The sequence below is a fragment of the Manis javanica genome, chromosome 2 (genome assembly GCF_040802235.1).
Source record: "Manis javanica isolate MJ-LG chromosome 2, MJ_LKY, whole genome shotgun sequence".
NCBI lineage: Eukaryota > Metazoa > Chordata > Mammalia > Pholidota > Manidae > Manis > Manis javanica.
In genome coordinates this window covers 2586210-2613730 of record NC_133157.1, presented here as the reverse complement: position 1 = coordinate 2613730, position 27521 = coordinate 2586210, and the positions used below count along the sequence as shown (strand labels likewise).

The following is a 27521-nucleotide window of genomic DNA, read 5'->3' as shown; positions in this document are numbered from 1 at the left end:
CTGGGCCCCCAGCAGCAGGGCCGCCCCTGGCCACCCTGTCTGCTCAGTCCCCGCCCCTGCCACCTGGTTTGGCCCCGGCGTGTGGTCTCCCACAGGCCCCTCTCCCCTGTAGCTGGAGGGACTTCGAGAGCCCTTCGTGCATCCTGCCCCTTGGTCTTGGTGGGAATGTGAGTTGAATGAGTGAGTGAGTCAGAGGCATGCATTCCCAGTTCTGAGGGTACGGCCCCTGAGCGGCCAGGCTTGGAGCAGAGGCAGTGCCACAGCCCCGTGGGCTCTGAGCAGCGTCCCCCTCGCCGGCCCCGGGGGGGATGCTGGTATTGTGAGCACGCTGGCTTCGAACTGGCACTCCTTGGCCCCTGGGACAGGGCTGCTGTGGGCACAGGGGGCTGACTGGACGCCCCGCTGGGTTGCAGCCGTGCAAGAAGAGCGCCAGCGGGGCAAGGACCGCAACGAGAACGAGGTGGAGTCCACAAGTAGCGCCAACGAGGACATGCCAGTGGAGAAGATTCTGGAAGCTGAGCTGGCCGTCGAGCCCAAGACTGAGACATATGTGGAGGCAAACATGGGGCTGAATCCCAACTCGGTGAGTGCTGCCTGCGCCTTGGCCTGGCCACGCCGCTCCCCCCACGGTGGCAAAATCCCGCGTGGCTCTGGGGCCCGTTGGCCCCTGGCTGGCACTCTTGCGGGGAGGCCATCTCTCCTGGGCCAGGATGGTGAGGCTGCAGCTGGGCCCCACTGGGTAGCCAGGTTTTGGGGGTCCTGTGTCTGCCCCAGAGACCTTGTCCAGGCCGGCCCCAAGGTCGCCCTGATTCTGCCTTGGCTCACATGCTTGTGCCCACCGGCTCGTGCCCCACCCCCCCGGCTCATGCCCGCCCCAATACCAGGATACCAGGGCCTTTGCACATGCTGCTCTCTATTGCCCCCTCAGGCTTCCACTTTGGCTGAAGTATCACTTCCTCAGGGGGCACCTTTCCCACTGCGGCCCCCTCATGCCCTGGAGGGAGGGCCTGGCCCCTTCACTCAGGTCCATAGGCTCTGATCTCCCCTTCTTGGCCCCCAGCCCATGACCTTCACGTGGTGGGGTGTGTGGTGGGGTGACCCTCCCTGCCACCCCGGGGCTGGGGGAGGCTTCTGGGCTGTTGCTCACTGCCCAGCTCTGGCCAGGGGCAGTGATGCACGCGGCGCCGTGAGACCTGCATTGTCTCAGCGTGCACGGACCCCCTTTGCTCTCGAGGCTCCTGAGGTCTGAGGCCCCCATGGCCAGGTGACTGGCCGCCAGCATCCCTGCCCTCCTGTGTCCAGGACCACAGCCCCCCTAGACCTCCCCTGCCTAGGGGGCCCTGAGAGTGTCTTCCTGTCTGGAGATGCCACCTCTGGTTGGGGAGTGACCCCAGCTTTGCCCTTGGGAAGTGCTGTCTGCTCTGTCGTCCTGCCGCCTGTGTCTGCCTTTCCAGGCCCAGCGAGGGTTGGGGGCCAGCTGATAGGGCCCCATGACTGAGCAGAAACTCCCCAGAGAAAAACTGGAAGGTGAACAAAAGTTGCTAACGCTTAATTTTGTCAAGTAAGGGCATTATTTGGGGAAAACCTGCCATCTGCTCTCTCCACGGCTCCAGAGCAGGCAGGGTGGTTTAGCAGCACAGATGGGCGAGCTGGCCGCAGAGGCCCGTCCTTTCGGGGAGCAACTGTGAGCCTGGGACAGCGCGTGGCTGCCCTCTTGCACCTGGCCTCAGGCTGCAGCCTCCGTCCGTTGGCCTGGGTTCCCCTCCAGGTCTGCTCACTGGGCGCCCTTCCCTCAGGCGGCAGGTGGGGCAGGAGGGCTGCCTGCCTGCTCAGTGCCTCCAGGGCTCGGTGCCAGCCCTCCCCCCAGGCCTGCTCTGGGCCCACCTGGTGATGCCCTGCCACGCAGGCCTGCCCTGGGCCCCTCACGGGCTCCAAGAAAGCTGCCGGCCAGGGAGAGGGCGGGTTCTGGGGGCTCCGACTGTGCCAGAACTTCTAGGCTCTCACTGGACTGCCCCCTCACTTGCAGCCTCCTCTCCACTCGGCACCCCAGGATGCCCTCCAGACCCGGGCTTCCACTGCCCCGTGGGCTGCCCTGCCGAGCGGGGAGGCAGGGAGAGTGGGCCCTGGGGAGCAGAGGGCGGCCATGGTGGCGACAGCTGGGACCCGAGCAGGCCAGCCTCTGCCCTTAGTTGGCCAAAGTGGGAGGTGCCAGCCTCGCGCCTGCGGTACTGGGGGGCCCTGGGCACAGGACGTGCCCCTCGTGAGTACTCCGCCTCCAGTCGACACCCCCACGCTTTGCTCCAGAGTGATGGGGGGAGTGCTGGGGGCCTCGGGCCAGCCCCTCACAGCCAGGGAGTCCGGGGGCAGGGCAGGCGTGGCCTTTCCACCCCTTCCCGCTGAGACCACCCCCTGCGGCTCCAGGTGCCCCTCTGCACACCCAGCCCCCTCGATGGCAGTCTAGGTGCCAGCTTGTCCCTGGGCCTCCCGTGTGAGCCCTTCGCGGGCCCTTCGCGCAGGCGGCGTGTTTAGCCTGCACATCACACTCAAGGGCAGGTGGTTTCTGCCAGCGAAGCTCTTCAAGGGAGCCGTTCCTCTCGCGAGGTGCCTGCCTCGGTGGTTTCTGCCTCTGGTGCGCTGTCTGGGCCCCCACCACTCAGGACCCAGAGGGTTTAGGACCCGAGCCCCACCAGCCAGGAGCTGGCAAGGGGGGCCCCGTCCTGCCCAGGCCACTGAGGCCCGCCTGGTTTTTCTCACCTGGGAGAATGAGTAGAGAGTCCCCCCCACCCAGCTAGAACTTTCTAGAAGGGCCTCTGATGCTCCCTGTCTGTGTGTCATCTCTACATGTGGGAGGAAGAAGCAGAGTGGGGGGCTGCTGAGACTGTGGGAGTCCCACCCCAGCGCCAGCACCCTCCCCTGTGTCCCCCTGTCCCTCTGACCTGCCTCCCGGGCTGCAGTGGGGACTCAGTGGGTCATTCGAGTTGGATGAGCTTCCTGTGGCTGTTGTAGCAAATGACCACAGACAGCAGTTCCTGCTTTAAGGCTCCGGAGGGCACAAGTCCAAAGTCGTCTCCCTGGGCTGGAGTCAAGGTGTCAGCAGGCCTGGTTCCTTCTGGGGGGCACCCGCCTCTGGAAGCCGTCTCCCGGCCTCTCCCGGTTGTAGAGGCTGCCAGGCTCCCAGGCTGGGGCCCCTCCCTCCGCCTTCAGGGCCAGCGTCCTCTCTCCTGTGACCGCAGCTCTGTCCCCACGCCCTCTCTGACTCTGACCTCCAGCCTCCCTCTGGAGAGGCCCCTTGTGAGGACATTGCCCCCCCATCATCTAGAATCATCTCCATCACAAATCCGTTCCTCCATCCCTTCTGCCAAGTCCCCTTTGCCGTGTAAGGCCACCTAGTCACGGGCTCTGGGGTCAGGGCCTGGATGTCTGTGGGGCCGTTCTGCAGCCCATGTGCTGAAGCCCTGGCAGGGCCTGGTCTGGGGCTGGGTTCCCCGCGTGCTGCTCACTGTGGCCCCTCCCTCCACTAGCCCAACGACCCTGTCACCAACATTTGCCAAGCAGCGGACAAGCAGCTCTTCACCCTTGTGGAGTGGGCCAAGCGGATCCCACACTTCTCTGAGCTGCCCCTGGACGACCAAGTTATCCTGCTGAGGGCAGGTGAGTGGCTGGGCTTGGCAGGGGTGGGCAGGTTTCAGGAGGAGAGGGGCAGGGGCTGGAGCCTCAGGGATAGCACAGACCCCAGGACCCTGCTTGCTGCTGTGGTGTGGGGGGGCCCTGCAGGGTGGGGCTCCTGTCCTAGCCCTGCCCCCTCTGGCCTCAGTATCCCTTCCCTCCCGCATAAGGAGGCATTGGACTTGGGGTCTCACCAAGTGGTCTTCAGGGACGTGAAGAGCTATCCGGGGCCTCTGGGGAGGGAGGGGTGAGTGTCCAGGGGGGGCTGCCCGTAGGGGTCTGTGCCTGTGTCATACCCTTACCCCCTGCCTCCAGGCCTCGGCTCCTTTTCTGGGCAGAGACCGCAGTGCATGTAGCCTTTGCATAAAAGGGTTTGCCCCTTGCTCAGCGCGCACACTGTGACTGGATGGGGTGTAATGGGACGGCTCTGGGGCTCGGGGTCAGGCCCGCAGTCCTGGGGTTTGGGGTCATCTGGAAAGCAGGTGTGAACACGTTGAGTGGAAGCTGGTTTCTGCTGTGAAACCCGGATGCTCAATGCAAGTGTCTGCCAGGGTGCAGTGAGGGTGGTGAGCCGGACGAGCTGGGTCCTCAGAGGGCACCCCTGCCCTGGCTCCCGGACCCGCCGTGTATACCAGCTCAGGCCGCAACCCCACTCAGCAGCCGCCTCCTGTCCCCAGCCGAGCGCCAGGCCTGTGCTGGGTGCCTTGGGGTGTCAGAAGCAGCCCAGCCCAGTGCCTGCTGGACTCTGGGCCCCGGGGCAGGGTTGGGGCACAGGAGGGAGAGGTGAAATGAGTCTGGAGAGGTTTCTGAGGGGGGACAGGTACGGGTGAGGGGGCAGACGCCCGGCAGGACATCCCTCCGCGCAGGGTCCAGCGGGGAGGGGTGCTGCTGGAGGAGCCTTCACTCTAACTGGTGCATAAAACCCAGCACCCCGAGCCATTGGGAAGGTGACAGCCTGGAGGGTAGGAAGGATCGGGGCAGAGGCCCTGGGTTCCTGTCCTGATGCAGCCCTCCCCCGTCCAGGCCTCTGTTTCCCCTTCTGTAAAATGGGGGAGAATATTGCTTTGCAGGACTGTGGTCAGGATTAAAGGATAAAGCCACGTGATGATGTCAGCTGCAGAGCCCGGGTCCTTCTGAACACTAGAGAGGTGGCCAGGCAAATCGGTGTCACTGTCCCTGGGGAAGATGGCTTCACGTTCTCCAATTACAGGAGTCATTGAAACATTTGGAAATTGTTTTAGATTCAAGTTCCCATTTCGAGTTTTCCTTCTGTACTTTTCCTCAACCCTCCGATGCCGCCCTTGGTTTGTCTGTGCTAGGACCTGATGCGCAGAGGGCGTCGAGCCGGCCTGCAGCTCTAACACAGCTTGTTTTAGTTTAATCAGTCACTGTTTGTGGGTGCTGTTGGACCAGACTGGCAGCAGCCGCTCTGTGACTGTGCCAGAGGATCGTGGGGGCTCTCCACGTGCTCTGTGGCACGAGCATCCTGTGCTTGCAGAAAGGGCCTTCCCTGGGCACAGGAGTTTTACACAGAGCCAGAGGAGATGCTCTGTGCAGGACTTCTCAGGGCCTTCATCATGCGTGCCAGTGTGCGCTGTGGAAGAAAGAGGCATTTCCTAAACATAGGTTCCCAGGAACCCATTTTCTGTGGAACACCCGCGGGGTTAGGGTTCCACAGAGCTGAGTTTGGGAACCCCGGCGTGGCTTGCCCAAGGGGTGGGTCTGTGACACACACGGCTGCGTCTGGGGGGCTGACTGGGGGCCGGGGAAGGGCGGGCTGAGGGGTCTGGATACGGCGGCCTGACCGTGCGCCCCTTCCCCAGGCTGGAACGAGCTGCTCATTGCCTCCTTCTCCCACCGGTCCATCGCCGTCAAGGACGGGATCCTCCTGGCCACGGGGCTGCACGTCCACCGGAACAGCGCCCACAGCGCAGGGGTGGGCGCCATCTTCGACAGGTGGGGCCCGGCCGCGTTCTTTTCCTGCCGCTGTGCCGCGTAGGAGGGCGGCGGGCGGGAATGGACACAGGGCAGCACCCATGTAGGACCAGCGTCTAGGGACACCTGACGACCGAAAGCTGCACTTCGGGTTGTTTCCTTTTGAGTATTTTTGAAAGAGGGGAGCAGCTAATGCTGTAGATGGGGTTCCGTGTGCCCACCTGGCCCTGAGCCCTGGGCTGACGAACAGGGCTGCCACCAAAGAGGGCTCATGGGGCGCGCTGATCGCCCACAGGAGACTTCCGGAGAGAGTCCGCCCCTCTGGGATCTGCTTTGGTCTAGAAGGGTGGCCCCAGCCCGGCACGCAGCTGACAGTCCTTGTCCCCGCTGCTGGGAAGGGGACCGTGGCGGGGGCGCTGGCCTCTGCTGCCCGGGGTCCCGCAGCAGGCGTGGGGAGGAAGAGCTTTTTCTTTCCTCTGCTTGGGTGGGAAGGGTGGTGCCCCAGAGGTGGGGTCCCCGTGTGCCCACTCTGCGCCTGCTGCCCTCCAGGCCCCTGGGATCCGATGTGAGCCTGCCCCTCTCCTGCTGGTGGACCCCGGGTCCCCTCTGCCTACCGGAGAGGCCTGTCTCCTCAGGGTGACCCTGCAGGCTCCACCTCCCTTCGCTCCCCTGCAGCCTGGCCCCATCAACCACTTGCCACTTTCTGGACACGACCATCAAGTTTTGGGGGTCAGGGCAGGTTGGTGAGGTTGGGGAGCCCAGGCTGAGATGGGTGTGCAGAGAGGCCAGGGATCCAGGGCACAGTTGCCCATGGGGGGTGGGGCTGTGGCAGCTGAGTTGGGTCAGAGCTCTGAAGGGTTCCGGGAAGGGTCCCCAGCTCTCTGACAGGCTGTGCGGGCTGCTTTCCCCTTGGAGGAATACAGCTGGTCACAGGAGGCCAAGTGTGCGCGCTCCAGTGGTAGGAGACAGCTAGGAGGAAGGCCATGCTCTGGGGACGTGGCTCTCCTGTGGGCCACAGTGGCTACAAATGTGGTTCTTACCTCTGTCCTTGACACGGAAGCCCGTCACCCTGGCTCAGCTGTCAGGAGGTCCCTTCTTGGTCTCTGGGTTCCCAGAATAAAAGGCCACATGCAGACCCCTGGAGGGAGGGGGAACGCATTGTCCAGATGGAGCCGACAGGCTGGGTGAGGAGACCTCAGCAGCTACGCCTCTCCCAGGCACCCCCAGGCCCATGCCAGGCTTCCTGAGTCTGTTGGCATTTAGGGAGGTGCCTGGTGAGGGGCAGCCTGACTTGGACCTTGGCATTTGCCTGCTTCCCCCACAGGGTGCTGACGGAGCTTGTGTCCAAAATGCGGGACATGCAGATGGACAAGACGGAGCTGGGCTGCCTGCGCGCCATCGTCCTCTTCAACCCTGGTACGGCTCCCAGCCTCAGATGCCAGTCCTCCAGGGCTGCCCCATTGCTGTTGTCTGAGCCATGATGTCGCCTCTCTATGATCAGGGGATAGCCTGCTGCCTTCCTCTGATGCCCCCTGTGAGGGTTCTGCACACAGTGGGACTCAGGATGTTGCACCTGCCCTTTGTGGTTCGATGAGGCCTCTGGCCAAGCCTTCTGGGCACCACCATTTGCTCTGGAATCCTGGGCTCAGAAGAGACAGCCTTCTTGTGAGCTTCAATGCCGAAGCTCTGGAGCCTGGGCTGTCTGCAGGGCGCGATGGGGACTGGGAGGGCAGGCTCAGGGCCGCTGGCTTCTAGGGAGGGGTGTGGGAGCTGGCCAGGCAGTGGGCAGCTCCGGGGCTAAGGGACTGGGCTTGGGGGGAGATGGGAGTATTCTCGTGGGGAGAGTCCATTTCCAGGGGTGCTTCATTCCCCAGGTTTGTGCTTCGAGCCCACCATTCTGCCAGCATGGGAGGCTGAGCCATACTGCCTGGCCCTGCCCAGTGAATCCCTGTTTGTCATTCATGGCTTGGCTTCTGCCGCTGGTTCACCAGCTGAGGCTTGGTTGTGGGATATCTGGGGATGGAGGAGAGAGGGCTGGAGCTGGGGCAGCCCTGGGCCTGGGGAGCCAAGCTGTGGAGGGGCCTGACACGTTCCCAAGGCACCCGGCACCCCAGGCCACTTGCAGTGTTCACACAGGGCAGTCATACCCCCGCTGGGATGCCAGACTGCCAGAGCATGGCTCTGGCATGCACGAGACCCCTCGGTTGGGTGCTGCGAGGCAATGCGGCAACAGCCCTGTGCCAGGGGCCCCCGTGAGGCTGCGGCAGCTTTAGACCAGCAGCAGGGGCGAGTGTGGGCTCCAGCCTCTGTTCCCAACGCCACCAGGATGGGCCAGACCCAGGGCCTTGTGAACCCAAAGCATGCCGGGGGGTGGGTAGGGGCTGCTGTTGGGGTGGGGGCTTGCCTGATGCCAGCTTGTTGGTCTTGGAGACCCTGGGAGGCGAGGAAGGAGGGGGGAGGCGCTGGTAGCGCTTGGCCCGGCCCAAAGGCTCCCACCAGTTACGCCCAGCACGGCTCACCGAGCTGATCCCAGGAGCATTCCTCACTCCTTAGCCCTCTGTCTGTCTCAGAGGACTGAAGCGCGAGTACAGCAAAGGCTGGCATCACCCGGTTGCTGTGGTAACCAGGAGAGGGTGAGGACAGGCCCTTCATGCACCACAGATGGGGAGGCTGGGTGTCAGGAGGTCTGGGGACTGGCCCTCAGTTGCCTGGCCAGTGAGCGGCAGGGCCAGGGCTCCAGCCCAGGGTGGCCCCTTGCGGGCAGAGCATGCCCAGCAGCCCACTGCTGGCCTCATCGGAGCCGGGCCTGCGGGGAGCCAGCCTGCGTGCCAGGTCCCTGGGGCAGCTTCCCAGGTGCGGGGCTCTGACCTGCAGCCCCTTCTCCCTTTCAGACTCTAAGGGGCTCTCAAACCCAGCGGAGGTGGAGGCTCTACGGGAGAAGGTCTACGCGTCCCTGGAGGCGTACTGCAAACACAAGTACCCCGAGCAGCCGGGGAGGTGAGCCTGGCGGGTGGCCTCTGCCCTCCTGGGCCTCAGGGACTCTGGGATCTCAGCTCTGGGCCCCCTGCCCTGGGCAAGACCTTCAGGCGTTTTCATGTGAATCACAGGCAGTGCCCCCTCCCTGAGGACAGCCTGGGAGCCCCCTGCTCCTCCCGGGACCAGGTGCTGGTGAGGGCTGCACGGTGCGCGCTCCCTCACAGGCTGCCCTTGGGCACACTGAAAGGCCAGGCGCAGTGCCTGCGCACAGTAGGTGCTTGTCTCTGTAGAGCTCGTAAATGAAGGCAGTGTTTTCCTCTGCCCACTCAAGGGAGCCGCTAGAGGCAGAGGTGGGCACCGGCAGGCAGTAGCCGCTCTACGTGTGAGTGCAGAGCTTGTCTCTCACCACCTGGCTGTGGGTCCCGGCAAGGCGGGGACTGTCTCGTTTCCACATCCACAGTGCCAGGCACACAGTAGGCATCCAGGAGGAGGGGAGACGCTAGTGGCTTCGTGCCATGGCTGGTCTGTTTTTCCTGGTGCTACCCCTCCCTCCACAAGGGCATCTCCTGGGCACCAGGCCTCCATCGCCCCTGTCCACCCTGCCTGCCGCCTGGCACACACATGGTTAACCGTATCCTGCTCTCTGCTCAGCCTGCATCTGGTTTGGTTTAAAGTGAAACTTCCCGTAGAACCGTGGAAGACGGAGGGGCAGCCGCCCGCTTGTTTTTCCTGGCTTCCTGCCGCAGCCCATCTCGCCAGCTCAGCAGAAAGCAGCTGTCTCTGGCCCCGCTCCAGCCTTGGTGCTGCGTGTTTTGCCTTTCAAACACGGGTTCTGTAGTTGCCAACCCTGGGGCTTTTCCCTGGTATACAGCCCCTCAAGGGAGGGCAGCACCGTGGCAGGGGTGGGCGTGGGAGGAATCTGGCCCATCCCTAGGAGCGCAGTCCTCTGTGCCAAGCAGCTGAGCCTGGCTTCCTCCTCCAAAAGCCCCTTCCCTCTTCCATCCAGTACCCTCCCCAGAAACTCCCCAGGGGGTGGGCAGGGCCAGGCGGAGGGTCCCTTGCCTCTGGCCCAGCTCCAGTTTCTGGGGAGGGGGCTGGCCTGGGGAGGTGGGTGCCTTATGGGAAGGGGCTTGCTTGGGCACAGACCTGCTCCCTGGCTCAGGAGCAGCTCCCTTGCTGGCCTGCCAGCTGCAGCTTAGGCATTGCTAATGCTCAATGCACACAGCTCTCTCCCCCCTGCTTAAAGTCCTGCTGTGGCTGCCTAGTGCCCTTGGAGGAAGCCCACATATTTAATTTCCCCACAAAACCCCATTCGTCATGCCCTGCCCAGCCACTGTCTCACTTCTGGCCCTTCATCCCAGATTTCCACTCCACAAACCTTCTTGAGGGGTCTTCATGCCCATGTCCTCTCCTGCCTCCAGGCCTCGGCCTGCTGTTCCCACTGCCTAAGCGGCTCAGCTCAGGCAGGTCTCGTGCAGCTGCAGCTCTGGGTGGTGGGGTGAGGTTCCGTCTGTGGGCAGGCAGCCAGGCGCCAGGGTGGAGGGGGCCGCCTGCCCTGCCCTCAGCCCGCTGTCCTGCAGGTTCGCCAAGCTGCTGCTGCGCCTGCCGGCCCTGCGCTCCATCGGCCTCAAGTGCCTGGAGCACCTTTTCTTCTTCAAGCTCATCGGGGACACGCCCATCGACACCTTCCTCATGGAGATGCTGGAAGCCCCCCACCAAATGACTTAGGCCCGCCCGCTGGCCAGACCTTCATGCCCACTGGCCCGGCTGCCCTGCCTGGCCACCGGCCGCTCTTCTCGGCTGAGCCCCGTCCCCGCCCCTTCTCTGCCTGGCCCGGCAGGCCTGGGGTGCAGCCTGTCACTGCTAAGCCTAAGACGTATCGCCACCCTTTCTACTTCACTGCCACTCATCTTTGGACCCTGGTGGTGGCTTTCCCGGGGCGGCAGCCGGGGTGGCAAGGACTCGGCGAGCCCCAGCCGGGCCTATCGGGCTCTCCGGGAGCCAGGGCTCTCCCTCCTGGCCCAGGCCCAGAGCTGCAGCCCCCCAAAAGGGTGGCTTTGTTTTGGTCGCTGTTCATTGTTCCCTGTGTGGCCTCTTCTGTTCGGAGCGCCGCCCCCTCACCCACCTGGCCGGCCCAGCCCCACACAGGATCCGGAGGAGGGGGCAGGTCGGGGGCTGGTGTCTGGTGTCTGCTAGCTGCCCTGGGAAGAGGAGGGGTCTCTGGGGCTTCCCTCCCCTCAGACTGAGGGTGAGCAGCCCCTTTCCCAAAGGTGACTTGTGCTTTTTCCCCAGCACTGGCCAGAACAGGAGCTGACCTCTCTGCAGGCTTGGGGGTTCACCTCGAGGTTGCAGGGACTGGGGCCACCCACCCACCTTGGTTTTCTCGTTGCATCACCCTGGTTTCCACCTTCCCCGCCTCGGGGACCCATCTAGTGCCAGGCAGCTGGGCCATAGTGTCCTGCCTCTCCTCAACCCCAGAGCTTCCCTTCAGGCTGTGAGGAAGGCCAAGGCTCACCCCTGGTTCCTAGAGGTCCAGCCTGGTCTCTGGCCCTCCTGGAAACACTCAGGTGTGCCAGCAGGGACTCTGCTGGCCTGTCATGGGCAGAGGCCACCCCCCGAGGCGGGACTCACAGGGGTGCGAGGGGAGGAGTGCGGCTCTTCCCAGCGGGTCTTCAAGCAGCTGCCCACTCAGAGGGAAGCTGGGGCCTGCAGCAGGCGAGGGCCAGAGGGACTTGTGGGCACCTGAGCCAGGTGGGGAGGGGGCAGATGGCACCACATCATGGTGCTCTTGGTTGAGAGGCCTCCTTTGCTGGCTGGCCGTTCTGTTGAGAAGAGTCTGGGAATAGGGAATGGTTGAGAGCCAGCATCCTTGGGGACAGCCAGCCCAGCTGTTATCTTGTCTGGTGACAAACTCCACTGGACATCTCTGTTTGAAGGCACCCCGTCTAGCCCAGTGTGTGTCTGCAGCATTTTGACCTAACCCAGGCCTCCTGGGGCGTGTGCCTGGGGCCCAGGGGAGCGGGCTCGGTGGGGCTGGCCCAGCTCTCCTGCACTGTCATGCCGCCGCGTCCAAGTGCTTTCCGTCTTCATGCCTCGTACCCAGGGGACTGGCATTTGTCCGCAGTGGACCCTGAGCAGAGATGGTGCAGGGGTGTGGGCTGGGGCCCTGTGCTCTCAGCCTGAGGGATGTTCCACAGCAGCAGGCCTCCCTCGTGCCCCCCACCAGCAGCCCTGGATGGGTGGAGATGCCCTCCCAGAGGCTGTTTTCCCAGCTGGTAATGGCACCTGTGGGGCTGGGCAGCGAGGGGTAGGCCTCCAGGCCCCCCTGGGGAAGGAAGTGTCCATTCTTTGCCTCCAGAGCCCCAGCTGAGCTGAACCTGAGGCACCAGGCAGAAGCTAAGACTCCGCAAACACCTGACCACACCACCCGTACTGAGCAGTGGCTGAAGACAGGCTTTCCTGCCACTCAGGCGCTGCCCTCCCCCGTCACTGGCTGAGGCGGAGATGGGCGTGCCCAGCGGTCCCCTCTCCAAGGGTTTCCCCAAAAGTCTCGGGAGCCTTTGGGGCATGGCTGTGACAGGCAGAGAGACAAGGCCCTCTCAGGACTCACTGATGGAGGCCCCTGGCTGTGGGGACACCAGGCTGCCCCACACCCAACACCCCAGGTGCCTTCTGTAGCCAGACACCATCGTCCCCGCCCTGCTCCGTCCGAATGAGGGCGGCCCCAATGGAGAAAACCCAGGGTTGGGGCCGTGTTGGGGGGTCAGCGCCTTGGGCACGTAGCCTGTAGGGCCCTGGCTGGCTGTCACAAAGCGCTGAGGCCCCCAGGCCACCAGCTTCTAAGCCAGAGATGCCTGTCCGCGCCCTGAGAGTCACGGGCCGCCCTCCCCCTGTGCCTGTCTGCTGTCCTTAATGCATACGATGCTGTCTGGAAAGGTGATACATGGGAAATGGCACCTGACTCGGTAGAGAGGTAGGATTTTTTATTTAACCAGACCGTTAGTCATATTACCAATCTGGTTCAATTAAGGTGATTTTTTGTAATTATTATTATATTATTATTATTTCGGTGGGACAATCTTTAATTTTCTAAAGATAGCACTAACATCAGCTCATTAGCCACCCCGTGCCCACCTCGCCTCTGCCCGGCTGGATGCTTCCTGGGCCCCACGCCTGCCAGCGCCTCTGGCACTTCTCGGCGGGGTCCCCTTCCTTCTGGGACACCCAGGTGGGGCTCCCGTGGCTGAGGAACGGAGGCAACTATGTCCTGTGTTTGGAAGGTGTTGGTAAAGCCAGGCTCCAGCTTGCTTCTCCTGCTAGGTATCTCCTTGGAAGCTGGCCTGCCCGGGGACATTCACCGAGATGGCCCCTGTGTCAGCTGGGTGGCCCCTGTCACCTGGAAGCACTCGGTCTCCGGGGAAAGACGGCCCCACACCCACGTTTTCCGAGTCTCGGCGTTCCCAAAGAGTTTGGGCTGGCGGGCTGGCAGCTAGTGCCGGAGACCGTGCTGGAGCCCCCTCTTCCAGGGGGCCCCCCTGCAAGCCTGGCCGGATGTGCAGCCGGTGGGTAATCAGCTGATGTTGTCCCCATCATGGAATTCGGGCACATGGCCTGGCCCTGCCCGGGCAGGTGTGTGGTGTAAAATATATGTGCTGTACAGAGAAACTGCGTGCACAGAGCTGCACGCTGTCAACACAGTGCACATGTAGCAGTTACCAATGTTTTGTGTTTATTTTTAATCAAGACTTTTCCTGTTTTCCTATAAATTTGCTTCATGTAAGCAAGTACATAAGGACCCCTCCTTTGGTGAAATCCGGGTTCGAGTGAATATCTCCAGCAAGGAGATGCATCTATTTTAAGATGCTTCGGAGCAAGTAGTAGCTTTCGCAGTTCCCAGTCCTTAGCCACACCTTAGCTGGGCCGCCTAGCTGACACTTTAGAGTCTGACAGATACAGAGAGTAAAGATGAGAGGAAACATCTAAAGCATCAGGAAAGGTAAAGAAATCTATTTTTGTACAAATGTAATTTTATCCCTCATGTATCCTTGGATGGCAGAGCGGGAAGGGGCTTGTTTCTGCTGCTGGACGCCGAGGACACCCTCTCAATGGGACGCCGACCGACAGCCAGGCGGGGCTCCGGGCGGCGCGCCGCTCCCCTCTGGCCAGGAGGGGGGCCCCCGCCACTTTCAAGGGTTTTCTACCCCTTTCGAGTAATTTTCAAGCCTCGCTGTGTTGTGTCGCTGTTGCCAGCCAGCCTTCCGCGACTCTGACTGTGAGATCACTTCCCTACGGCTGTTCTCTGAAGCGGCGTGGCTGCGGGCGCCCGGGACTGTCGTGCGGCGGCGTTGGAAGTGTGGGAAAGAAACAGGAACGCGAGGGGGAGCAAACAAAGCATGAGCGTCCAAAAATACACCACCGTTCGGCTCTCATTTGTTCTGCTGGGGTTTCCTGTTTGGGTCTGATGTCGCCCTGCCCTGCAAGCGGCTTCGGGGGGCTGTGGGCCTCCGTCTGACTAGGCTGGGTCCAGACCCGGTACCTCACCTGCCACCTGCCTGGTGGTGCTGGCTCGTCCGGGGCAGTGCGAGCCCCAGCCTGGGGCACCTGGGCTGCCCTCGCCCATTATGTCCCCATCTGCCCTGCTCAGCCTGCACTTGTGGGGAGTGGGTGGCAGGGGGAGCTGCCCTACTCCTCCCACCCCGCTGGGATCAGCCTACTCTGCACTCCCTTCAGAAGCATGCAGGAACCAGCCAGGGCCTCTTGGCCTGGATAGGGGGCAGCCCAGGGGCCTGGGGAGTCAGGAGTTGCCTCCCTGTCGAGGGGCCCTCAGGGCTGCCTTCCGTATGCCCAACCCCACTGCTGTGTGCTCTGCGTGGGACCTTGGTTCCCTGGCTGCCCCCTGCCCTGAGCAGGCAGCTGATGCCTGGCCCTGGGCACAGCCTTCGGGGCTGACCCTGCAGGGAGGTCTCGGTGTGGGAGGGTGCAGGTGTGAACAGCCCCTGCGGAGAGAGGGCTCTGGTAGCTCAGGGTAGGAGGAGCCACTGGGGTCTCAGGGCCAGAAGGGGAGGGCTTCTCGCGTGTCCCCAGGACACGGGGCCACGCCTGCCCAAGCCCAGGGTCCTCGGAGTGTTCTCCACGATGCTGGCCCCAGGACCACACCTGGGGCAGAGAGCTTATCCCTGGATGGGTGGGGGAGGTGTTGAGGGTGTGGGCAAAAGAGAGGGGAGCGGGGCTGAGCGTCAGGTGACGCCAGGCAGCCTTGTGCAGTGAGTGGGGCCTCTGGTGACACCCCAGGGACATCGCAGGCTGCCCACAGGCCTTGGACCTCCTGGCTGCCTCCAGTTGGCCTTGGTAACACCTGTCCAGGGTGGTCTTCCTGGACCAGAGACACGGCTCTGTAAGTTTATCATCAGCGGGATCAGGTGGTGACCGGCCAAGCCACAGCGCTCGGGTTTGTAACCTGAGAGGCGAAGGCTGGGGTAGGTGGCTTTTGGGTGGGACGGTGCTGAGCACCCACTATACCAGGCCAGGTGCTTGGTGCCAGGGGCCCAGTGACAGGCTGGCTGGCCCTGCAATCGGAGCCAGCTGGCGGCATGATGGGAGAAAGAGCATGTATGACAAATGGGGCATCCTGTAGAGGGGCCCTTGGCGCCCAGTAGAGAACTCGAGGGACAGAGGTGCAGGGTGCTTGGCTGGAGCATGGAGGGGATAGTGAGGGCTCATGTAGACTTCCTCCTCAGGACCCTAATGCCCACATGGTCCCATCTGTCCCAGCTTGGGGGCTGCTGGTGACCTCGCATGCTCAGGGTATCCGAGGGCCCTGGCCACCCAGTCTCGCGTTGTCCCCGCCCCCGAGCTGCAGAAGCCCTCCAGTACCTTCCTGGAGAGACCCCGGAGGAGGGCCGCCTGCAGAGCCGGGCTGGAGGCAGGACCTGGCCAGTGTCCCCCCGTCAGTCAAAATGAACCCGGTTGAAGGGTGCACTGCCTAACCACGGCGCCTGAGGCTTGAGGCGGCACTGCCCCCTGCTGGAGGTGCCGGGGCAAAGCCCACCTGAATGGCTTCCCGTCCCCTCCCGGCTGCAGTGCCCATGGTCGTGCGGCCAGTACCCTGCATGTTGGAAGCACCAGACTCCACGGAATTCTGACACCCAGGCAGCCCCCAGGCCGATCGGAGCAGGGGTCTGGGGTGAAGCTGGCACGGTGGGAGCCTGGGCAGGAGGTGGGGGGCCTTTCTGCTCTGGGCCTGTTTCCCCTTTTCCGCAATGACAGAAGGCCCCTGCCTGAGGATGTTTTTTGTGAAGTTGTACAAGACCCCGCTCACCCAGATGTCCTGAAGTTTCTGCCTTCTGTTTTATTTTGGTGTCAAGAGGCTCTAGTACAGAGCACAGACCTCGGCAGGGGAGGGGCTGGGACCCTTGGGGATTCGTTGCGGGTGTCCACCTCTGCAGGTCGGGGCTGAGGGCCCGGGTTCCAGGGCCTGGGGCCCAGGAGGTGGCACTGGGGAGGGGGGCCCAGAAGGTCAGGCACATCTGTGACCTGAAGGCAAAATCCAAGGGCAGGTCAGAGCTGCTGTGTGGGTTGGACTGGGGGTGTTTTGGAGTCCTGGAGAGGGGATTTCATTAATAATAATTTGCTGAATGACACTTACCAAGCCCAGGCTTACCTCCCGAGGGACTCTCTACCCCACTAGGGCACATGACAAGGGAGGATGGCCCCTGGGTCTGCATCCCAGAGCACCTAGATCCCCCACCCCCTGCCTCTTCTCTGCCCTCTAGTGTGACCTGGGCATAGCTGACCCTGACCCTGAGCCCCAGGCCCTGTCCTGACACCTGATAGCCCTGCCTGATGTGGCAGGACTGGCTGTGGAGTCTGTGGCCCAAACTTGTGAAGCCCGTGCTCAGCATACAGCGGCGCTAAAAGAAAGCTGTGCACACCGTGGGACCAGTGTTGGTTCCAGTGTTTACAAGGCAGGGGGCGGTCAGGGGCTTCCGGGTGAGTCCGGGCCCACAGCCCAGACAGTCGTATGGGTGGGGGCCAGAACTGATGCATCTGACGGTGTCTTCCTGGCCCCCTGGCCCCCAGGGTGGCCCTCATGCAGGGCTCGGGATGCAGCTCGGGGGCGTGTCCTCTGGCTGGAGTGACAGGTCTGTGGGGCACCCACCCAAGTGGGCTGCCATCCTCCAGCTGTTGGTACAGCAGCAGCCCCGGTGCCTGGCTGGGTCAGGAAGCCAGGCTGCAGGCGTGGGGTGAGTGTGTGTGTGTGTGTGGCGGGTGTGTGGGGAGGTCCAACCCCAGTGGGAGGTCTGTGGGCAAAGCATTGGCCTGCCAGCTGTGGTCTGAGCATGTGCTGTGGGTGCTCAGAGCCGAGTAACGACTCAGTAAAGATGAGCAGCCCGGCTGCTGAGGCAGGAAACTGAGGCCAGGGGAGGAGGTGACCGTTTGGAGTCAGCCAGAGCAGCGGAACCCAGGCCCCACTTCCGGGCAGCTCCCAGACAAGCACCAGCTCTGGCACCTGCCAGGAGAGGGGGCAAGCGTGTGCCCGCCTGGCCGCCTACTTAGCCCAGGCTGCTCAGGGTGGCGAGTGGGGCTATGTACTGGAGAGGGGCAATGCCCACAGGGACACCTGTGGATCTCCTGTCCCCTCTGTGGCCCCAGACTCTTCAGATCCCTTGGGCAGGTCACGAGGCTACTAGCCCTGAAAGGGTGTGGTGGCTGCGGAGGGGGCAGCTGGAGAGGCCTCCAGCACCTCTACCTCCCAAGAGGGCCGGGCGCGCGGTCGCTGTGGAGGGCGGTTCGGCAGCTCCTTACACAGCTGGCTGTCATCTGGCAGTCACACTGTTTGGTGCTCACACAACTATCTGGAAACATGCCTCCCCCAAACCTTTAAGTGAACATTCATAGCAGCCTTATTCATAATCACCAAAAACTGCAAGCAACCGAAGTGTCCTTTAGCAGGTGCATAAATACACAAGCAGGCCAAGGGCTGTCCAGACGGTGGAGCGCTCACGAATACGTACTGCCAGGTGAGAGGAGAGGGATGAGGAGAAGGACCGGGTTGTGTGATGCCAACTGCGCACTACTCTAGAAATGGCGAAGCAGTACAGAGGTAACCAGATCCGTGGTTGCCAGGGTTCCTGTGGGGGCAGGTAGGGCGCAGGGCTGCTTTAGAACAGTGAACAATTCTGAGTGGCACCATAAGGGTGGATGACATCGTGCACTTGTTGAAGTCTAGAGTACTTTACAGTATAAACAGAGCCTTTATGTTTGCAAATTGGGCATTTAGGAGGTCCGGGGAGTCCCAGAATGGGATACAGATGGTGACAGAACGGTCAACCTGTATCACGGATGTATGAAACAACGTCACCAAAGGCCATGGAGGACAGGGTGGCTTCGCAACTGAGTGGAGATTTTAAAATGAAAGGTGAGCAGGACTGTGCAGGAGACCATAGTCCAGCCGACTAAACCATTTCCCTGGGGCTGCAGGTGAATGGTCCTGACACCACTGAGCAGGTACACTGGAGGAGTTCAGTCTGGTGGGGCCAGGCTTGCCCCTGTTGGAGTGGGAGTGACAGATGAGCAGGGAGATGCTAGAATGGCCCAGGTCGTGATGGGTTAGAGCTGGAGGCCTCAGTATGAATCATGTTTAGCCTCATAGCTACTGCACATAGAAATATCGATAGATGTGTGTACAACACACAGGATACACACCCATGTCCTGGCTGTGTCTGCTGAGAGAGACTAGAAACAACGTATCACTCCCAGTAGCAGTGAGCACACCCAGCACCCATACTTTGGTCTCTAACACCATTCTCCAGTAAAAGGACAAGGACCAGAGCTTCTTGGGGGAAATGGCTGATTCTAGGGCTGGGGCTGGAAATATATGAGATAAGCTTGGAGCATTTGCCAGTGCCAGAAAACAGAGTACAGGAGCACAATAATAGGTGTGTCACAGGGACACAGGACATAACCCACATAGACCCCAGTGGCCAAAGCTGGGACAGCTGGAGCCGGACCAAAATAAAGTCATACTGGCCTGTAGCTCAGAGGATAATGTGAATAACCGAGTCCATACGTACATAAATAAATGATGGCATAAATAAACACATGGCACAGAAGAGGCTGACGTCCTGTGCAGAACTCCAAACAAGTCAGATACTGTGCCCTCAGGGCGCGGACCTAATCCCCACTCTCTGAGTGTGGGCTGTGCTCGTGACTTCCTATAAAGAGGACAGCGTAGAAGGGGAGAGGAGAGTGATTTCACAGTGGAGAAGCCCGGCAAACAACCTCAGCCGGGGACCAAGGTCAGCACCCCCAGTGGACGAGTCCTGGTGACAACGTGCACCCTGATAGGATGGCATGAGAAGGGCTCCCCACCTCTGCAGTCCTCCCCCAAGTCCGACCACCCCGACCACGAGGAGGAACACATCAGACGTCCCAGGTGGGGGCCATTCTACAAACACCCCGTCAGGCCTCCTCCAAGCTGTCAAGGTCATCGAAGACAAGGACAGTCTGAGGAGCTGTCACATACCCACGGACCCAAGGAGACACAATGACTGAATGTCACATGGGGTCCTGGATGTGGCCCTGGGACAGGAAAAGGGCACCAGGAAAAAAATGGAGAGAATCCAAATACCATACAATACTGGTTTGTCAGGACACATGTGCAACATGAAGGAGGGTGTCAGCATTAGGGACGGGCTGCATGCGAACTCTGACATCTTTATAACTCTTTGGTAAATCGAATACTATTTTAAAATAAAAACTTTTAATTACAAAATGAAGGGGTATGTGTACTTAAAAACTGCGGCCTAAGTTCTGATGGAACCAGTGTGTTTACTGAAGGCCTCTTCTGAGCCACTCCAGCTGCCAGGAATAGGGACTTAGCTTTCTGGAGATGCCGTATCAAGTCTTTATTAATGTCCCACATTCAAGGGGGGCAGAGAGAAGGAATGGAGGGAGGCTGGGGCTGGGGCTGGGGGGCTGATGAGGCTAGGTCACTACCTAGGTCAGTGTTGCCAGTGTCCGAGCCTCAGTTTCCCCAGGAGTGAGCATAACCCCAGTCAGAGAACATAGTTCAGCTTTTGTGTTTTTGTCTGAAAGGCCCCAAGGTCAGCCTACACAGGAGCAGCCTGGGGACGGGTCAGGCTGCTGGGTGGACACTGGCCCTCTTTCTCAGCAGGGGCATACCTGGTAGGCCCATGGCCTGCCTTCCAGGCTCAGAGCTTGTGAACAGGGTAGGGAGAGCCTCAGCTTGACAGCCGTGCCACGCCGTATGCTACCCCTCTGTGCGTGGGGCTCCCCCATAAAACAGCCCTGAACCCCAGGTCAGCAAGCCCTGGGCTGGAGAGGCCCCAGGACCAGACGGCCTGAAGGGGTGTGCTTTCCCAGAAAGGCAGGGTTTTCCAAAGTCTTCTCGTTTGGGGCTGGATGGCAGTGGGTATGGGCGGGAGTGGGCACCCTATAAAGGGGCAGGAAGAGATGGGCTGTGGGGCCTCTGTAGGCCAGGGACCCCGAGACCCAGGGCCCTCCTGGGGGCGGCATTCCCAGAACCCAGTCCTGGGCCTCTTCCACCCGCTTCTGCAGGTACAAGTGTGGGTCTGGAGCCACACACATCAGCACCCCCACTCACCCAGGGAGCCTCAGTTTCTGCATCCGTGAAGCGGGGCTGATCCTGGGGCCTCCCCTGTGGTTCTGGACTGAGCCTCGCTGAGCGCTCAGAGCGTGGGCCCTGCCCCCAGATCAGAGGAGCTGTCAGCAAGCGGCGGCTCGGCCGGACCCAGGACAGGAGCCCCTCCAGGGCCCAGCTCTGCAATCCTTTCTCCAGGCGCCTGGGGAGGGCCAGCTGGGGTCGGCGACGTGGTATGCGTGAAATCCGTGACAAACGTGTGTCTGTCCAGACCAGACTGCTTTGACGAATGCCCAGGGCACGTGTGGGGCTATTTCAGGTGAGAGGCGGAATGTCCCAGGCCGGGAGTGGGGGTGGAAGGTGGGGCTCCCCTGGGCTGCAGGGCCCTGGAGCAAACAAGGTGGGGTCTGCTTGGGGGGTAGAAGCCCAACTATCAGGGATGCGGGAGGACCTCAAGGTCTCAGAGGGCCCTGGGTGGGGACAAGCGGAAGGAAAAGGCCCAGGAATTTGCCAGAAAGGACAAATCCAATGACCTTTGGGTGTAACAAATACATGGAACTTCAATTAGAAAAAAAGCAACTTACAAAAAAATAACAAGTATGTTAGGAACAAACAGTATGGATTGAGTGGCTGTTCTGCGCCGTTCGTCTTGGGCCAGCTGTACAAAAGCAACCTGTGAATTATTTTTGCACGTGGAGTTCTGTGGGTTATACACTAAATTAAGTCACATACAAGGAAAGAGGCATTTCATGAGCTCTCTTTATTCGCTGCAAGCAGCTTTCCCTGACTTGCAGAGCAACAGGTGAGGGTAACTCCAACGAGAAGTAACCTCCCCAGGCTGCAGGATGGGTGTGAACATCGCCACAGCTGGAGAGAAGCCCACGCCTGCATCCAGGTGTGCTTATTGTACCTGGGAGGAGCGGCAACATCCCCAGGTGCCTCCATCTGGCGCAGGACCGCAGTAGGGGTGATGCAGCACCCCGTTCCACCACCAGAGGGTAGCCTCGTCCCGCTGAGCGCGCCTCACTGCCCAGCCAGCGGCCCCAGCTGATTGGCTAAGCCCTGCCGTCTCCCTGGCAACCGCCTCCAGCCCTCCCTCTCCCAGCGCCCAGCACGCAGCGCGCCGCTGGTGTGATGGGCAGGTGCAGGCCCGCCGCAAGCTGTCCGCCGGAGCTGCCCCAGTGGACCTGCCCGCGGTGGATGCATGGACGCACGGTGGACGCATCTCTGACTTCATCTCGGCTGAGGGCCCCCCGTCCTGCCCTGGGAACAGCGGCAAAAGGAGAGCTTTCAGAGCCAGGTGGGCTCCCCTTCCCGCTGACTGTGTCACACCTGGTGGGGGGGCTGGGCTGGGAGAGTGCCTGCTGCTGAGGGGAGAGGGGGCCCCGGGGGGTCCGGGGCAGGGAAGAGGGGGTGCCTGGGACGCTGCTCCAGCTGGTCCTGGGGGAGGGCGAGTGAGAGCTTCCTCCGTGGACAGACCTTGTCAGGTGTGCAGTCATGATGAATTTCGACCACCCAGGGCTCTGCTGTGACACCCCAGCCTGTCCCCAGAACTCACGAAAAGCCTCAGGAGGACACCTTCTCAGTTCAGAGCAAGACACACAGAAGGGCAGCCAGGGACATGCCAGGAGCCTGCACAGGGCATCTAGTGCCCACGTCTGGGGGCAGGGCTGTTGGTCCCAGCTCAGCACTCAGGTCAAGGTGTGGGGCAGGTGGGAGCGCGAGGAGGCGAGTAAGGAGACAATCTAGACTGTGTGGTCAGGGCGGGCCTCAAGGAGGAGGCAACCACACCGAGGTTCAAGGAAGGGCATTCCAGTAGGGAGACAGCGGGTGCGAAGGCTCAGAGGGGGTGCCTGGCTGGTCAGAGAACAGCCCAGAGGTGGGAGAGGGCAGAGAGGCAGGTGAAAAGGTGGGGCCCATGGGACAGGTCAGGTAAGGGCCAGGCATCGTGGCAGCGTCCACACCGCCGAGCACTGGCCGGACATCTGCTGGTCTGGCCGCCTCCTTTCAGTCACCTCCCTCTCCCCCTTCTTTCACGACCCCCCTACTCAGGAGGGTCAGCCCCCTCTGCGCCCGTACCACTGATGGCTGCTCTCGGCTTTGCAGGCTCTGACCCTAAGCAGGAGGCTGGCATCATGCCCTCCCTCTCTGTCTAAGCTCCCACCAGCTTTGAGCCTCAGGATTGCAAACCTCTGTAACCCCTCACTCGCTGGAGCTCCCCATCTTCTTGCAGAGCCCTGAGACCCCGGTGTGGGCTAAGGTGCCCTGTGGGGCTGATCACATGGCACGTGGGTTGGGTGTAGACCCCAGAGGAGGGAGCAGTGGTAACTTACACGTGCTCTGCACTTCAACAGGACAGTCATGCTGGGGTGAGGCAGAGGCTCCAGGGCAAAGGTGATGGCATTTGGCCCCGAGCACCTGCCCACTCACTCACTCATTCATTCATTCAGCAAACACTGCCTGGAACCTGCATGGCCAGGCCCTGTGCCCAGGAGGCTCAGGAGGGGTCCGAGCGACACAGAGCCTGTCTGACAGAAATATAATGTGGGCTGTGCATGTGACTGAAAATTTTCTAGTTACCATGTGAATTTTAATAATGTATGTTTCTTAACCCAATGTATCAAACTATTATTATTTCAATGAGGAAGCAAGATAGAGATTATCAATGAGCCATCTTGCATTCGTTGTTCTGGGCACCCAGTCTTTGAGATCTGGCATTTCTTGCATGTATTTAATGCACAGGCTGGAACGGTGGGCTGGTGTGTGCCAGGAAGAGGCCCCCACCAAGGGGCTGTGGAACACAGAGGAGGGAGCTGCCGGTGGGGAGGGGGGCTGGAAGGCTTCCCAGAGGAGGAAGGCTTCCTCTTTGAGCATGAATAGGAGTCCTTCAGGTACAAAACAGGGAAAAGAGTCATCTGATTTCACTTGGGTACCCCAGGTAGGGCTCACGGGGATCACTGAGGGCTGAGAAAATCAAGGACCTCCCAGCGGGAGGCCCCGAAGGAGCCGCCAGGCCAGTGCTAGCCGTCGCCCAGGGGCAACACCGAGGTCTAGAAGTTCAGCTACTAACAGGCCAGCCATGAATCTTGAGCCGTGTTAGCCACGCCGTTGGACACTGTCACTTGGTCCTCTGGCTTTTATAAGACCATTGGGCATGTGGCTGTGCCTTCCAGAACCGTTTGTGTATGACAGGGAGAAGGTACAGGGGGGATTCCCAATACAGGCGGTGTAACCAGGCACGGTCACCCGGTCACTGCCTGTGTTGTCCTCCCGAGACTGAAATCTCTCTCCTGCTGCTGGGCCCCAGGTGAGGCTGCCTTGCAGGGAAGCCACCTCACTCAGGGTCCCCGGGGACCAGTTGGAAGGTTGCTGAGTTCTTGAAACCCTTTAGGCACTCGTCTTCCAAAATGTTTCTCTGGCCAAGTGACCAGTGAGGGGATGGCCAAGGGCTGTGACAGCAGTGTGTGACCAGAGGCTGTCCCTTCTGTTCCCCAGGGGCTAGTGTTGCCTCTGTTGGAAGTGGGGCTGCTCTGGCCTCTGCACTGTGGTTCCGGGGGACGGCAGGGGCAGCAGGAAGGTGTCTCCCCCCACAACCCCTCCCTGCTCTGGGCTCCGGGGCTCATCCCACTGGCTAGCAATGCCCTTTCCCCTCACAGTTGCTCACTGTGCATCCCACAGTGGAAGTGGCTCCATCTTCTCCTCCTCAGGGGTCCTGAGCGGATCTGAGCAGGGCCCAGCGGTGTGGCCACCCTGCAGGGTGTGCGTGTCAAAGCTCAACCCCCACCTGAATTGACGAAGAAACCGGTAGGTAGTGCCCAGGAGGGCCACCCCGGGCCCCAGGGTCAGAGTCCTCCCGGGGGGCACCTCTGGCCCCTTGGGACATCCTGTCTTATAAGAGTGTCTTTGGTCGCCCGGGGCCTTGGGCCGCACCAGAGAGTCCCTGCTCACCGTGGGATTTAGGGGGGGTGCCTGGGGTTGCACCATGTCAGCTGAACCTCAGGTAGGCTAGAGACTAAGGGCTGCATGTAGGGGGGTCAGCCGTGTCCATGTGACCAACACCCAGTGGCCCGGACACCGAGGAGCAGCTGGGCTCCCTGGGGGGCAACACCCCACGGGTATTGTCACACCGCTTCTGGGGAGTGAAGGGCTCCTCCCACACCTCCGCGGGAGGGGGGAGCCCGAAGCCCCAGCCTGCCCCCCTGGACCCTGCCCCTCGCTCCTCCTTCTGTTCATTGTCTCCTGTCCTTTCTTGCTGAGCTAACAGCTTGGTTGGGTCCTGGAGTCCTAGCGAATCACCCAGCCTGAGGGTGGTCCTGGGACCCTGGCCCTGCAGGCTCCGCCTCTGCTGGCTGGTCCTGAGGCAGGTGAGGGGTCAGCCCCTTTCCAGCACGGCCCATGGCACAGGCCCCTGCAATACATTTTGAAATGTGAAAAGAGTCTCCCCAACCTCTGACTCCTCTCTCCAGCGGTCCACGCTCCTGGCTCCGCCTGCCTGGGGCCCCCAGCTGGCACCCCAGAGTTCTCAGGGAGAACCACACTGTTCCAGGCAGGGAGGCCTGCGTTCTGCCCACACCACCCGGTTCTGAGACTCCTGGGCACAGGGAGGCAGGCAGGATGCAGGGGTCACCGCCCACGCAGCCCGGACAGGGAGACTGTCATGTCAGAAGGTGGAGACCTGGGGCTCCGGGGCTCCAGAGGCCACATCTGCCTCTGTCCCCCCTGGCTCAGATGTCCCTTCTCCCCCGAGTCCTCTGGAACTTGCCCTCCCTGTTCAGCTCTGCACCTGCCTCCAGGTGAGCTGGTCTAGAGGGGCTGCCTAGTGCCAACGCTGGACAGAGGCCACTTGAATGAAAGCTCTCAGCCCTGCTTCTGTCTACCGCATGGAGATGCTGCCCACGGCCACATGTGTGAGCCCTGGAGCTGGAGTCACACCCGGGTCAGTGGGAGCCCAAAGCCTGGTCTGGACGCTCTGCCCTGCTCCTTCCAGGGCCACGGCCTCTGCTCAGCCCGCAGCTGGGGCTAGGGCCCTGGCGTCAGAGGAGGGGGCTGTCCCTGAGGCCCTGCGCCCCACAGCCATGTCCTCCCAGTGTCCAGCCCCGGGGCGTGGGGGTGGCAGAGGACTGGGACTGGAGCCGAGCCGGCCGCCTCCCAGGGCTGCAGACGTGGCCGCGGCCCCCGCCCTGCCACGTCGCCACGTCCCCCGGCGAGCAGGAAGCCGTGCTCTCGCTCCTTCTGTGAAATTTTGGAGGACTGTTGTTGCAGGAAACATCTGGACGTGGTCCAAGGAACATAAAAAAAAAAAAAGAGGGAGAGAGGGAGCCGGGGAGGAGGCGGGGGCTGGGGGAGGTTTGGAAAAACCATCTGATTTTGCTTTGCAAAGACAACAGCGATTACGCCTCGGGTTTGCAGTCACTCCAGAGTCAAGCCACGCCAGTGACGTCAGGGGGAAAATACGGGGCTAGTTGATGGTTTTGGGATGCACACAACACGGAATAGGTCCCAGGCCCACTGCTGGCCCTCGGGCCGAGCCAGCTGACGAGTGTGGTGTCTTTTCCAGATGGAGAAAAGCACAGGTCCCTTGCTTTGGGCCTACCAAGCTGTCTGCCCTCAAACACAGGCCTGACCTGACCGCCGGCTGCCCCTTGGGGGTCCACTGGGTTCCTCCTGAAAATGGCCATTTCCGTCAAGCCCCCCAGAGCACACCAGCTCCAGGGACAGAGACACGGCTTTCCAAAGCCTGTTATCTTCTGCCTCCAGGGCCCTCCTGGGCCTGGGAGGGTGCCCTGGGGCTGCTGGCTGCAGCTCAGCCCTCAGGGCTCCCCGCCTACAGAGTGCCCCTGCTCCAGCACTTTCCACAGTCTGCCCTGTGGCCCTCACGGTGGCCCTAGGCCCTGGTGCAGGAGTGAGGGTGGCAGCCCCTCTGTCCCTCCAGTCAGGGCCCCAGGGACCGAACAGAACCAGTGTGGTTCGTGTGCAGAAAGGATGCCAACTCCGACCTCACGCTTCCAGTGACTCCCCATCAGCGCTCCCCAGCCCTGACCGTGGGTGAGGTCACCACCACCTCCCCTGTGGGCTCGCCCCAGCCCCTCCTGCCCTGAGAGCCGGAGTTCCTGAGGGTAGGAAGGCCTTGCCTGCCCCCGGTAAGGCTGCATGGTCATAAGCCACTTCTGAGGGGGTTCTGTACAGTGGCCTAGCTTGGCGCCACTCCAGGCTTCATCTCAGAAATGTATCTTGATGGAAGATCCGCTGAGCAGCCCAGGGACAAGCGAGGGTGGACAGGCGTCTGTCTGCTGAAGGGACTAATTCAGACTGACCAGCATTTATTGGCACCTGACTGGTGCCAGGCCCTGCCTCTGGGGCTCACCCAGGAGGGCTCAGGCCAGAGGCCCCTCCAGGGGTTCTCCAAGCAAACACCCTGTGGGCTGTTAGGGCCCCGCTCCTCTTCTCACAGTACAGGTGGGCAGCTCAGGTCCTGGGGGCATGCATCTATGGTATGGTCTGCGAGGGTAGGGCCGCTGCCAGGGTGTGGGCAGGGAGTGGGCCACGGTGTCTGGAGGGGTCAGTGCAGTGGGCTCTTGCTGTGACTGGGCCTCGATGGGTAGGTGGGTGGGGGGTGGCTGTCTGTCAGGCTCGGGATGGGGGGGGGTGGCAGCTGCTGCACAGCCTTGAGTCATGGGCTAGGCCTCTGGCCTCTGGGGGCTCTGAGGACATTTTTTCCATGGAAAGTAGCCACTGGCTCTCTCTTTGAGGAGCTCTGTCCCCCGTCGCTGGTGGGATTCTTGGCAGGGGGCTGTGGCTGTCCGAGCGCTGGTCTCTCTGCTGACTGTTCTCGGCCCAGGGTGGGGCGGGAGTGCCACGCAGGGGCCAGACAGGTGTGTCTGGGCCTAGGCCAGCCTCCGCCAGCACAGGCCCTCTGAGCCTGTGGTTTCGGGGTGACAGGGATGAATGTCAGGGGTCTGGCTGTGAGGGGACCAACCTGACTCATGTACTAGCTCATCAAGGGGCAGATGGGGTAGGGGTGGGCACGGGTGGGTTGTGTTCTTGGGAACTGCATAAAATGGGGGGCAGGGGAATCTCTTATGCTGCTGAATTTAGTAGCAGCCTCTCCAAGCCCTGGTGGAAAGGCGTGTACCTGCCCTTGGGGTACCCCTGGGCCTGCCCTCCACTGGGCGGACCCTGGCCATGAAGGCTTAGGAATCCTTCCTGGGCCCCTGAAGGCCTCGGGCCCATGGTAAATGCAGACCCCCCAGGGGTCTAGAAACCTTCACTGCTGGAGGGACTCGGGCTGTGGTGGGTCTGGGGTGACAGGGTCACCCGGGAG

The 27521-nt window shown here is 61.7% G+C and overlaps 1 protein-coding gene and 1 long non-coding RNA gene across 6 annotated transcripts in view; both read left to right on the top strand.

The window, feature by feature from the left end:
- RXRA (retinoid X receptor alpha) overlaps positions 1-13987 on the top strand; it is a 95438-nt gene extending 81451 nt beyond the window's left edge. For 3 of the 4 annotated variants that reach the window (XM_073221940.1, XM_073221927.1, XM_073221935.1), the window contains exons 5-10: positions 366-583; positions 3522-3651; positions 5490-5622; positions 6926-7017; positions 8493-8598; positions 10158-13987. In XM_073221940.1, coding sequence (XP_073078041.1) covers positions 366-583; positions 3522-3651; positions 5490-5622; positions 6926-7017; positions 8493-8598; positions 10158-10305 — 827 coding nt within the window. In that variant the 3' untranslated portion in view covers positions 10306-13987. The remainder of the gene's footprint in view (positions 1-365; positions 584-3521; positions 3652-5489; positions 5623-6925; positions 7018-8492; positions 8599-10157) is intronic. The other variant, XM_037007752.2, reaches the window with a different exon arrangement.
- Positions 13988-21302: 7315 nt separating this feature from the next.
- Positions 21303-27521, top strand: part of LOC118970437 (uncharacterized) — a 44391-nt gene continuing 38172 nt past the window's right edge. For both annotated transcript variants that reach the window (XR_005058398.2, XR_012125206.1), the window contains exons 1-3: positions 21303-21500; positions 23857-24004; positions 24994-25136. This is a non-coding gene — a long non-coding RNA (uncharacterized lncRNA). The remainder of the gene's footprint in view (positions 21501-23856; positions 24005-24993; positions 25137-27521) is intronic.